Raw genomic sequence first — 13,388 nt, forward strand, 5'->3', positions numbered from 1 at the left:
AACAAAAACAAACCTCCCTTTCTGCTGCCACACATGTGCAACCTTGGAGTCTTAGACCTTCCTAGAAAAGACTCCGGGTACTCTGAAACCAAAAAAAATGTGTCTTGGTGATGTTTGCTAGCCCTGAGTTTAGTGGTGTGACCCTTTAACAAGTTCTTTCCTCCTCTGTTATTAACAAAAATGGTCTTGGGAAGAGAAACTGTGCCTTCCTGTGGCAATGCCTTAATAGAAGAAGTGTTGTTGACTTGCATGAGATAATCTCCAGGTTATTATTTGCAGGATCTTCCTCATTTAAGTGAGGCTTAAGCTAATATGGTTTACTTAATAATTGAGACAGATTGATATGTGTGGACAGTTAGGGCAAATCAACTGATAGGTGGTAATTTGCTAAGTTGCTGGAGTTGGAATTGTGTCTCTGAGCTTGAAATTCACTTGCTTTAAAAATAAATAAACCTTTTGTAAGAAGGCCCAGTAAATGTTTAAGCCTGGTTTACCAGTACTCTAAGTTAGTGCAACATAAACACTTCTAATGGGAAGACAGATGATGTTTTACATGTTTCAGAGTGGAGGAAAGATGGCATGGAAAATGGATCTAGAAGAACCACCACAATGGAGAAGTACTTGCTGTGCGTTCTGTGTGTCCTATTTTTTAAAAATGTAATCAGTCAATCTAGTCCATGTCCTATGGAGAGGAGTTGTGAGACCCCTGGCACAGCAAGGGTAACTCTTATTCCTGTTGCAGGAGCAATTGGCAAACAATTTGGTGGCTGGATTTCTGATTGCCCCATGACTAKGTCTCAACTTTCTTAATAGTTCTTTAACAGATTTTCATTACTAGACTATGAATGAGACACACACATTGAGAAGGRGTGGTGTGTCTTGCTCATCATATGGATGCTATGCAGAGAGTTGGTGCCTATGTGGAAAACCTGAGAGAATGTTTACAGGTGAATCTTTTTTAATGGTTGCTGGGGAGCATARCTACCCCAGATCCCCTTTATGGAGATATGCAGCTCACTTTTCTGTGGAAGGTGCTGAAGAGACTATGAAGGGTGCTATAGAGGTWAGCAGAGCATGTATGGATAGCTTTTTAGCTTTAACCTTACCTTTTCTTGCTGTTCTGTCTGCAGTGCTGGAATTGCTGTTGGCTTCTATGGAAATGGAGAGACCAGTGATGGCATTCACCGGTTGACGTACTCGCTACGCCATGCAAACCGCACTGTGGCAGGTGTCCAAGACCGGGTAAGCGTGAGGGGAGACATGTTAGCAAATGGGGAGTGTGCAAGTGAGCAGATTTCCTTAGCATCTCTCTTCTCTTGGTTCAGGCTGTACTTGTTTTCTGCCCCTTTTTGTTAGACTCTGATCTTAGAGATGTGCTAAAATTTCCATTAGTGGAGTGTTGTTTTCTTCAACTCTTCTAAAAATATCAAAGCAAACACAGCTTGTTAGATGAAGTCTTCTCTTTGCGATTGTGCTTAGTTTAAAAACAGCTTCTGATTCGTACTGCTCCATATCTGGAAGTGGAGGGAGGCCAAAGCAGAGAAGTCTCTTAGTAAAATAGCATTTTAACACAATTGGCTGTTGCTGTGCTGTTGTTAAAGACTTTCATGGTATCATTCTACATCCCTGATAGCTCTATGTACTAATCTTTTGGTACAACATTGCCTTTAGTAAATGGCCCTCCACTAGACTTAGTTGTAGCCATTTTTATAATCTATTTTAGGAGCAAAGTGAATGAATCTTAAGAGGAAGGGGAAATAAAGATTGCATTCCCAGCCCTAGTGGCTGTGTTCTAGGTCTATGCTGTTCTGTTGTGTTGCCTATCTTGATACAGAAAATGGCTTTGAAAGTAAGTTAAAGTGAAAATACAGGCAGGCGATTAAAATGMGATAGTTACTATGCCATAAGAATTCTTACTTGTCCAAAGAGCCAGTATAACAYACTGCAAAATTATCTGCATGTGCTTAAGGCTCAGCTGATGTACCATGATTGGACTAATTGCCAACAATGAAGTTTATGGATGCTTAGAAGTTGCTTCTAAATGTGTAGCAGTCTGAGCCGACTAGGACAGGATGAATCCTTTTTTTACTTTCTTGACTTCCTTTAACCCCAAATTTTTTTTTGACTGCTGTACTTCAGGTACTGGATACTGCATTGGCCCTGAACCAAACAGCGGAACCAAACTTGTTGATCCTGGAGGAGATGTTCACAAAGCAGACAGACTACCTGCATGTTATCCAGAAACTGCAGGGTCTCTTGGATAATCTAGTCAGGCAAACAACTGAGATCCCTTTTTGGAAGAATGAAGAGCTCTCTCTGGAGGAGCTGGCAATTCAGATCGACCTCTATGACTGGTACAGGTGTGTAGCATATTGCAGCATAGCAGACTTGGTATCCATTGTGGCTAGTGTTTTGCAACAACCATGTGAGCATTCTGGGTGGCTGAGCCAAAGGCTTATTTCATTACTGTGGGTGCACTTGGCCCACCCCACTGATTCATTTTGTAGAGCAAAACTGCATTCAGTTTAAATAAACTTAAACGCGGCAACAACCTTTTTTTTACTGTGTTCATCACCAGCTGAACGGAAACTTAGTAAAAAGTCTATGGTTTGTCTACTCTTACCTGGAGAAGATCCTCCCGTGGAGAGAGCTGCTCTAGTGTCCTAATGTTGTCTAGTGCATTGCAGTTTGTACAGTGTATTTGTTAACTACATAGAGCAGGATACTGAACTTGCTTCCTTGTGTTAACACTCCTCCCCAACATTCCTTTTTATTAAACTTCTTCAGTAGAAGATTGCATTGAGAGTATTCCACCAATACAGATGCTTCAGTTATTTTACATTTGTGGATGGATGTTTTCTAACAGACATCTAGAAAGTTCAAGAAGTTAAACTTTTTTTCCCTGATGGTGTCCAGTCTGCATATATCTTTACATTAGAATAAGATCAGTAATCTCTTCTCTGAACAACTGCATATGCTGGTCGTGTTGTGTGAATTTTCTTACCTGTCTGGACTCCAGACCTGCAAWTATTCAGAGCTCTCTGTAGATTAATCATTAGTGATGGCTTTTACTTGAAGAAAAGAAAGGCTGTTTTTACTATGAGTCATTCTAGCTACTAGATCTGAGCCTTTTATATACCAATTTTTCTTTTCAGACCATGTTTTTTTRTTTGCTGCAGGTGGCTGGGATACCTAGGCCTGCTCCTGTTCCACGTCCTGATATGTTTGCTGGTGCTCTTTGGGCTTATAAGAAACTCCAGGGCCATTCTTATGGGGTAAGTCYTGGTCCAGGTATAGTGCACAATAAAGGCCAGCAGAATGCCTGGTAGTTTAGTACTCTGGMCTGCTGTCAGATGATTTCATGAACTTCAGACTGAGCAGCTTAAACTTGGTTCTTAATTCAGAGAGACTTTGTAGAGCATAGCTCTTTGGTAGGATTAGAGCTACATCTGATATATGTTCACAGAAAGGTTCTTGAGCTGTAACACTCAATGATATTGGTGTMTTTTGCTTTAGCATCAAAATGATAAGGAACTCATCTGGGCGGAGTCTGCCTTCTTCTGGGTAGCATGAGTAGCCTTAGCTTGCCTGGGAAGCAGTTGGGAGACAATTACTGTGAATATTTCTCTTAAATTAACAGACTTTAAAAATCTCCCTTTAATTCTGTACAGTTGTGAAGAGAGGTGTTAATAGATGATAAGCATTGCATGTGGTTATACAACCTGGTAGCATGCATTTTATGTCACGATCTGTTCTTGTTTACCTTTGGCTGTCACACCTGAGATGTTAAACGGAGAACAAGCAATGGTTTGTACAGTTACGAGGAGGAGTCTTGTTGCCATGGTGCTGCAGTATTAATTCACATCTATTTCTTAAGAAGTACTGAAAATGCTGCCATGCTCAGACCCCATTACAAGAAAAATTATTCCTCTCCCTATTTTGTAGCTTGGTTTAGCTTGGCATATTTGGCAAAGACCACCTGTATCACAAACATAACATTCTGACAACTGACATGGCCAAGAGTTTATCCTGGTATATGGTGATGCCATTAATAATTGGAGTGTATATTCAGACTTGTTATTTGCCAGATGACTTCATACCTGGCAGGTTATAAAGACAAAAGTCCAAGTGTATGCACAGATGGTAAGCCCAGAGTTTAAATTAGAATCTCATTTGCTCTTAGTCAGAGGTTCAAATTAAGGCATTCCCCAAAGGAAGCACATAGAATAAAGAACCAAGTGTATCGCAGCCAAGCAGGATGGTGAAGTGCCAGTTTTAGATCTTGTAGCCAAGCAGTTGGTTACTGACCCAGTCATCTTCATTTAAAATAAAACAACAACTGTGTCGTGTTGAGCTGATTACCATACTCAGCTGAAGGCACCAAGCCGTGATGTCCTTATGTCACAAAGCCACAGAACCTTGCTGGTCCATGACTGATAATTTTTGCATGCGTTYGGAAAAAGCTTAGTAAATTCTTTAGCCATCTTATCCCAGAGTGCTACACAGAGCTCAGTTTTATGAACTTTCATGAATTCTACAAGATGAACCACAGATCCATTAACAGAATGGAGACTCCTCAGAGTTAAARTAAGTTGATAAACTGAGGAATAGATCTTATTTTTTTAATGTAAACCCATAGCATCTATTTATTTATTTATGTAAAGCTCTTGTCTGCTGTAAGACATGAATTTAGTGGAAGGCATGTGCAGACGTGTCCCTCACTGAGATGCTTGCAGTAGGTTTGARTTAAGAATATCTCATTTATAAATAGATTTTTATTTTGTTTTCTTTGGGGGGTTGGGAGGGGAAAGAAACCTACTTATATTTCAAAGTCTGAAGTGAAAGGCATCTGTGATAGAGCAACCCTCTACTCTGAAAGTAGGGATGCATACAATGATACTGCTCATTAGTTTGTGTTCCCATACCTGAAGGATTTGAGGAGCATTTTTGCCTAAATATCTCCAGCACTCATGTTGATGCCAAAGATGAAGAGCTAATAGGCTGACTGGGGAAGTGCAAAGGCCTTTCCCACTGGTGCAYGCGATCTAAATGTCACTGAGACCTCTGCTCCTTTCGTCTATTCCTTGTGTGACTGTCTTGGCTTAATAGCAGACATTTCCCACTATTTCTGCCAGTAATGAGRTCCAGATGTCAGAATGAAATTTTAAGTGTGTGCAGGGAAAAAAATCTGCCTTTTAGAGATGCACTCACGTGGCTGTAGTAGATATTTAAATCGTTGCTCTGAACTGCTTGCCTGTGTTTCCTCCCGGCTGTGTGGGGTGCTTAGGTGCTGTTCACATATCTGCAACTCTGAAATGAACTCAGGTGTCCTAATACAGACTATTTCTTCCCACCTTCTGTAGCCATACAACGCTTACATCCTGATAACCTCATTTATTCTGAAAACATAGGTATTTGCCCAGGTTTGGATCAGTATGGCTTTGTTTGGATATGGGACATTTTTCTTTGAATGACATTGGACTTAAAAGCCAGAATAAGAATAGTGGAAGTGATAAAACTTTAGTAAGCCCTCTGCCAGTCTGCCTTCCCTAAAGCCACCTCTGTGTCTTTGCACCTTTGGCTTCTTTCTGATGATCTGCTAGGAGCATACTGAAGACTTTCCTTCCACTCTTCTTCCTCCCACTACCATTGCAGTGCGAGATGATATGGGAACCAACAGCTGGGCATAAGCATTTCCAGTTGCTGCTGTTCACAGCACGTAAAGTGGGATGGTTTATCTGAATTTACAGTGGTTGATGATTTGGGGGGTTTGGTCATTACTTTGCATTATAAACAGTAAATTTTGTCAAAGTGTGTGGATGCTTGAATTAAAGCCTGTACATCTGCCATCTGTCTGTTTTCTACAGGGTGTGCTTGCTTGGGGTGTTTGCCCTGATTGTCAGCTGGGGATCCTTGGGTCTGGAGTTAGCTGTCGCTGTGGTAAGTGGCTCTGATCCAAATCAACTTGCCCTTTGCTGCAAGTTTATCAGGCACAGGGATAAGTATCTACTGGTRCATATTACAGTGTGCCTGTTTTATGGTGTTTTATTCTAAGTAGCTGTCTTGACAAGTTGCATCTAGGACGTGTTCAGAGCTCTTCCTCTGTAGCATGGTTTGCTAACTAGTATTCCAGCATTGCTGTGGCTRTGTAAAACAGTGCTAATGGGATGATGATGAGATGTTTTAGCCTCTGAAACACCCTTAGAGTAGAGGGTTCCCTGATGTTAACCTGGCTCAACTGCTTTTTGATAATGGTATTCTTTGATATTCCTTTTCCCTTTTCTCTTGCATCTACCTAGGGCTCCAGTGACTTCTGTATTAACCCTGATGCCTATGTCTCTAAAGTGGTTGAAGATAATGGAGTGCTTAGTACTGGTAAGTGCTGTCTTGGGACTGGCTTAGGCTGTGGCTCCAGCTGGCAGGTAGGAGTGTGGCAGTGGCTGAGAATTCAAGACTATGTTTGGAACCCAGAAACTTGTGCACATTGAGAAAAGCAGATGTGTGCACAGATCTGGAAAGTCTTCTTCCCAAGAAAGCTCTTTCCAAAGAAGAATTTCTGCCACAGTCAGAAGTACATACGTGAATGTTTTGTCAAAGAGCTTTTTGAGTCTGTCTTCTGCCTTGCCCTTAGGTGGAAATAACTGATAAGATGGAACAACAAAAATCCCTGGATTATTTTTCTTTAAATGTAGCATCCTTGATCTTGTTACTGCTCTCTGCATGACAGAATTCTGGCAATAGCAGTGTGCAGTATGAGTTGTCTTTTTAAAAACATTCTCTTGGGTTTATATTCATGGAACCTAATATATTTATTCTTATATTTGATACTATATTTATGTAATTTTTCCCCCTATGGTGGCTATAAATAGGAGTATTTTAAAAACTAATTTAAAGGGTAAATGAACTGAAACAGCAGCAGAGAGAAGTATGGCTTTCCTTTTCTGTTATAAATGCGATATTTTGACTCTTTTATTTACCCTTTTCCATTTAAAGCAATGTGCTTTCATCATAGTAGCATCCAACAGAAGCACTGACGAGTCTGAGGTTTGTCACTGCTAATTTAGACTGAACTGATTGGTGAGATGAGGGGGGCTTCCAATTTGGTCCTAATGAGGCAAAACCGGTATTCAAAACTGTCTCAGGGTTTTTTCCTTTTTTTTTTTTGTTTGTTTGTTTGTTTTCTGCTTTGCTGACAAAGTAGATTTTTTTTCTCCCTATTCTGTCTCTGCCTGACTGATACTCTCTCTCTAGTTCCGTGTATGAAAAAACACAAATAAGCAATGGCACTGGTTTGTGAAAGTAGCCATGTATGTTTCTCTGGTTCTTATTTGTTGCAATCTGAGACTCTTTGCCTTATATTCAGAAGATACAGTGCATTGCCTGCACGTAGCCAAATGTATAACTGATAGAGAATTAGGTATGTAGCTGTGGCTTATGATGCAGGGATTGGAAGCAATAAGAAATGTTTATGTCTAGAGGCAGGAATGTAGTATAAGAAAGTATATATGGTTGATATTACTCCCTGCAGCTTAGTCTTGGAATGCCTTATTTATTGATTTCTTGGGGAGGAGAGGGGAGAGCCAGGCAGCTCAATACAGAGAGATCTTTGTAGCAAAGAAATGCAGTAAGGGAGGACTATTAGTATTTAACACTGTACAAGATGAGAATCCTCTCATGGTCGTGAAGATGACTAAGATGTAGCTTTAGGTACCAGCTGGTCTCATTGATGGAGGTGGCRCACAGGCCAGGGAGGCCAAGGGGAAATACCTGCTTGAGGCTGCCACCAGCTGTGTGCTGTAGTAACTTGATAGCCAGAGTCAGCTTTGTAGCATGTTCAGTAGCAACTAGGTTGACCCTGAGAAATGGAAAAGCTCACCCCTTTATATAACTTCGCTGTTCTATTTGCCTTGACTGCTTAGCTCCTGCAGTGTTTTCCACAATTAGTATTGCTTGGTAGGAGGCTAGTGTGACTGTTGGCCTGACATTCCTCTCCTTCCTCCTGCTTCCCCCAGCAGGGATGGTCAACTGCTCTTAGTGAGTTAAGACTGTTCTGCCAATGCTGCCAGCTATAACAGTTATTGAGGCTCTGGAAATGACAGTGAATGGGTCAAAGTGAAATGTTGAAGAGGAGGTGCAGGTGTTGTCACAAGCTCGAGCTGGAAGGGTGTCCTCCTCTGTGGGCTGCTGGTGTATCAGCTCTACGCTGTTAGTTGGCCGTTTAGTTTTTGTGGGCACCTTCCCTTTTTTTAGAAGGAAATTAAACCAATTCCTGAACCTGCTGTCGTACTAGGCAGCTGCATGGGAGGTGGTCAAACATTCTGTGTTCCCCTGTGGATTTTCATTGCTGTGTCATAGCTTATGCTCAGGAAGCTACGGAAATGGCTCTTGGTCTCCATTGTCGGGAAGGAAAATCATGGCATGAGGACTTAAGTGTGGAATTGTTCAATGACACTTGAATCCCAATAATGGCTACTTAAAAGCATCCTTGAAAGCCTGAAGTAAGTGTTGGTATCCCTTAATGTGCCTGGCTGTAAATTGCAGCRGCTGCTTTTGTGATCATCTATACAGCAACAGCAACAGTCTTGTGAGAGGCAAGGCAGACAGTTGAGAGCAAGAGCCATTACTGTCCTCCTGAAGGAAGCTGTCATGTTTCAAGTTCTGGTTTCTGGTGCACAGACTCTTCATGTTTTTGTTTTGCTGCTCACTCTTTGGGTATTGCCCTTGAACATAAATGGCAGTGTAGATAAATGAGAYGAGCACTTTAAAATTGCTCCGGCTGGTTTCACCGGAGTGTGTCAGACCATGGACCATTTTGGGAAAGAGATGACTAAGAGAGGATCCAATCTATAAAATCATGAGTGGCAATGAGAAAGGTGAATAGGAATGGGTAGTTACTGTCTTAGAAAACAAAGTCAAATAAAATCAAATAAAAGCATCAAATAAAGCTAGCTCACCCCAGAGGAGATGATGATGCTCTTTCCAGCAGGTTGCTGAGCTCTGAAACTCCTTGTCCAAGACTATGGTGGATTCTGAAAGATTTTGTGCAAGCTGAAGGGGAGGCTCAAAGTCAATGGAAGAAGAATTGGGAATTATATAGATAGACAGCACATTAACCTTGGGAATCTCTTGAGCTGAAAATACGGTGGGGAGAGCACTCCCCTGTTTTTAGTCTTTCCTAGGTGTCTGCTTTCAACCAATGGTAGGCTATGAGATACAGGGCTGGATGCTGGCTTCTTTCTTACTTTTTGTAACAGTTCTTACGTCCTTGATCTTAAATGTAAAGTAGCCAGAGGCTGCAGTGCTGGTTCAGCTTTTACTGTCAATCAATACTTTGTTATTGTTTTAAAATACATTGTATTATAAAATGCCCAGCCCTACACTCTGGCATTCAGACAAGGACTAAGTGATCCAAGTTTGCCTATCTGCACTGTGCTTTTTGTTTGTTTGTTTATTTTGTTTATTTAACTGTTTACAGTAGGTTTCCCAGAAAAATAACAGCATATTTTCCTTGGATACTGGGCAACAAATGTATTAATATTCTTTTTTTGTGTATTAATTGCTGTTTACAGATCTAAATAGAACTAATGGAGCTGAGAATAATCCGATTAAGTGCACCATTGTTGTTGCCATGTTTTTAGCTGGAGAGATGTCCTTCTTTTTGTAGATAAAAATGTGCTGCATTTAATAAAAAAGAAAGGGAGGGGATGGGGAAGAGGGCGCAGAAAGCCTTAATGCAGATTTCTGGGAGAAGGAGTGACTTAAATCATTTTCCAGAAGAGGCTGATATATGTGTCTAACTCGCCCAGTGTTCATTAATTGAGATAAAGCCAATGGAGTTGAACACTGACTGTATAATCAGCTCCTGCTGCTAGTAAAAAGGCTCGGTGCAGCCAAGATGTTTATTTTCAAAGCAGGAGGCCATCTTCAAGTCTCATTCTTTTTCATTGTTATTATGTTATTATCAAATGACCTACTGAATAAAATTAAACAAAAAGGCGCAATCTGTCTAAACATCAGGAAGAGCTTTCTCCAGATTCTCCTACTGGAAGTCTGCRTTGTGAACAGACACGAGGTTCACCTGAAGGAACCCCAAACCTCAGGGGATGGGCAGCRGAGCCCTTTACCTCCAATCCAGCCAAGTTTGTCAGGCTGAATGCTGCGGCTTAGCTCCTCAGATAAAGCGGCAAGYGTTCTTGTCGTGCCTGGCCTCCTAATTGGCCTCTCGCTGATTCTTTCTCATCTTAGCAGCCCAGAGGAGAACAAACTTGAGGACTGATGCCCTTGCTTTCCTCTCCAGAAGTAAGGTCAGGATGAAACCCTCTCCAGGGAGTGTGCTGTCTACGCTGTTACTACATGGACTGAACGGGCACCACCGGAAAGAGTTTCTCCGAAGTGCTCTCGAGAGTGCTGCAGAGCTGATGTTGGCATTCAGAAGCTGCGTTTCCCCCATGTGGTTTTGTTGAACTGCTGGTTAGTGGAAAGCTTTGGCAGGTAGCACTCGGGCTGGTTAGTTGGTCTGTGCCGAAAACTCATGATGACCGGCCTGATTTCACCAGTACAAGAGTGGTGTATATGAGAGAAATACAAACAGCATGCAGATACTGCCCTTTCTGTCRGGCTATCGCTTCAGGAAAACAAGACTCCTAGTGGAGAATATGTCAGCGTTACCTGGGCAAGAAAAATAAGCTGGCCCAGAGTCTCCCTCCTTTGACATGACAGGTGATACACTTCAACTTTCTGCAGTAACTGAACCCAGAARGATGGTCTCTTCTGGGTGTAAAATGTGAAATGGAAGCCACTTAGCACTCAGATAGAGATGAAGAATGGCTGGGAAAAGCTGTTCAAGGTGTGGGGATTTTTTTTTCTTTTTCTTTCTTTCTTTTTTCTTTTTTTTTTAAACAACTAGGATCTCTTTTGTAAACTGTTTCTGTGCTTGCTCTTTACCCTACAGGCCTCCTTGCTGCCTTTTGGCACATGTAATGCCTTTTTTTGTGTTCCACTGAGCTTTATGAAATGAATAGTAAGTCTCCATGGTTGCAGAAGCAGTAAGTGGATTCTAGCAGCTGAAGTTGACTCGGGTAGGCTGTTCTACTTTCCTTTCTAGGAAAAACAGACTTTGCAAAAATAAAGCATTTTGGGTGGTTCCCCCCTCCTTGCCTTCTGCTCGCCCACTGCCTGTGCGCTGGGAGAGTGGGTCAGGAGGACCTGCTGCTGGTCCCAGCAGGCAGAGGCAGCTGCCTCTGTGACCCTGCCCAACCCCTCTCCTGCAGACTGCGTCTCCTACAGGCCAGTTTCGGAGATTAGATCCAGCCTTCAGGAATTTTCCTTAAGAGGMAAATGCATCAGAAAAGTAATTCTAGAGAGTGGCTAGAGCTGTTAGTAGTGTGCAAATGAGGGCTAGCAGAGCTGTTTTCTGGACAGAAATGTGAAATTTTCCAAGTGCTGTCACAGGACAGCCCTTTACCAGGTTTGAAACCAGCAAGGGTTATAGTGCTTGCTGCTCTCTTCTCTTCCCCTGCATCATGGTGTGAAGGCTGGGGGTCAGGCTTCACTATCTTACAGGCACAGGTTAACTTTAAGACAGCTTCACTGCCTCTTGCAGTATTAGGTTTAAATTGCCACAGCTATCTGTGCACTGTTCAGTGCAGGGTAAAGCTAATCCTGCTGGCGTTGCCATTTTAGAAAGCACATTTTGTATATGGAGTGCATCACTTGTCAGCTGCAATGCAACTGCTCATGTTGATGTTACCTTCCCAGAGAGTCGAGCGAGGGAAACATTCACTACACTGCTTTTTACTTCACTTGTAACCAGGTAGTGTTTGATGCTGGGCCCACAACTTGCAAAACACGATGATACTGGGAACTCTCATCTGTAGCCTACCCACTCGGGGATGACCTAGAAGGCCCTGAAAAGAAGTTTCTGAAGCCGTATGTTAGCAGTGTATCATGCAACTTAACGYGCTGTAAAGGTGATGTAAACTTAGTACTACCATGGGAGCCTATGAGAGATTTTTAGTGGCTCATTGGTTTAAAATAAATAAATGACAACACCAGAGCCCCTTTAGGTCACAGAATGTGATGCTGTGGAGCGCTGTTACTGTGATCTTCTGTCAGTACAGGGGCTCTTTAACCCATTTTTCCATAGCCGTTTTGCATGATTTATGGGCCCGGGAGGAGCAATCCTTTCCTTGGCTCCATAACTGTGCACGGTAGTTTGTGTGGTCTCCTCAAAGTGAGGCCCACAAAGCAGTTTTTGCTGCTCTCCTGTTTGCCTGGATTTTGCTAATTGCTGTTTAGAGGCTTGGCTGAGTGAGAGACGTAAGTCATCCTGGAGAAAGATTTGGCGGCTCGAGGCCGGGGGGCGGGGGGAAGATGGAGCAGCTGGCAGAAGCTGCCCCAAAGTAGGCTAATGAATTATAAATAACAGCTGTCAGGTTGCATTGGCAGTGTACAGGAGCTGACAGTCTGTGTTGTACCACTTGGTCTCCAGCGTGTAGGCTTGCCGAAAGGTGCATGCAATATTTATGGGAAGTGCGGCAGGCTCGGAATACAGTCAGGTCTGCTTTCTTAACAATCCCGCTGGCTTGTGGCTGTGCGTTTGGCTGATTTCTGAGTTGGGACTGTTTAGAATACCTTTGTAACCCGGATCATGCATTCCTGAAAGTCATAGAGAGGAGATTAAAAAGAATGGAAAAAGRTGGGGGGAGGAATGCATAGCAGATGTATGTTTTGGGGCCTTTGTTGTCTCTACTGAGCAAACTTCACCCTTTCTAGAGCTGTGTCAGCTCAGCAGAAATAATATGAAAAGGAATTGTAAATGTTTGAGAATGAATCTGAAGGTATTGGGAAAACTAAACCTCTCACAGAACTCTATCCTTCTACAGTCTTATCGAGGACGACAGGAGAGAGTCTTGGTATTTTGAATTTGCATGTGCTGACTTCCTCCGTTCAGCAGGCATAGGATTACAGAGGGCTCRGGAGAGCTCCCGGCTGATTTCATACCCCTCGAATAAGGAGAAGTGGAAGTGTGTTTTCAAGCCTAGGAACAGGTGATGCAGTGAGCAGAGCAGTTTCACTGTCTTGCTTATCTGGAAGCAGCTGGGGATGCAACTTTTCCAACCAAGTCTTCAGTGTACTGTGATTACTGATACAACTGCTGAGTATTAAGGCTCTTGGGATATTATAAGCAAATGATCTGAGGTCCCTTGAACAGGGTAACATGTTGCTAGTACCCTGATGCAAGAGCTTTCATCCCTGATCAGTGCAGGAAATAACCTTTTTTGCCTAAGTCAAAGATRCAAAATAAATTACTAATTCTTACAATTAGTCTAATTCAAGCCTTCTGGTTAAAATTTAATTACATGCAAGTGACATCAGACAAAAAACAG

The 13,388-nt window shown here is 42.3% G+C and overlaps 1 protein-coding gene across 4 annotated transcripts in view; it reads left to right on the forward strand.

Annotated features, from left to right (window-relative positions):
- Positions 1 to 13,388, forward strand: part of TTYH3 (tweety family member 3) — an 82,026-nt gene that overhangs the window by 48,596 nt on the left and 20,042 nt on the right. For all 4 annotated transcript variants that reach the window (XM_085300985.1, XM_085300992.1, XM_085301000.1 and 1 more), the window contains exons 3-7: positions 1,131 to 1,242; positions 2,140 to 2,360; positions 3,180 to 3,275; positions 5,868 to 5,940; positions 6,300 to 6,375. In XM_085300985.1, coding sequence (XP_085157111.1) covers positions 1,131 to 1,242; positions 2,140 to 2,360; positions 3,180 to 3,275; positions 5,868 to 5,940; positions 6,300 to 6,375 — 578 coding nt within the window. The remainder of the gene's footprint in view (positions 1 to 1,130; positions 1,243 to 2,139; positions 2,361 to 3,179; positions 3,276 to 5,867; positions 5,941 to 6,299; positions 6,376 to 13,388) is intronic.

Source organism: Rhea americana, unplaced genomic scaffold (genome assembly GCF_003343005.1).
Source record: "Rhea americana isolate MKP2758 unplaced genomic scaffold, rheAme1 scaffold_10, whole genome shotgun sequence".
Classification (NCBI taxonomy): Eukaryota; Metazoa; Chordata; class Aves; order Rheiformes; family Rheidae; genus Rhea; species Rhea americana.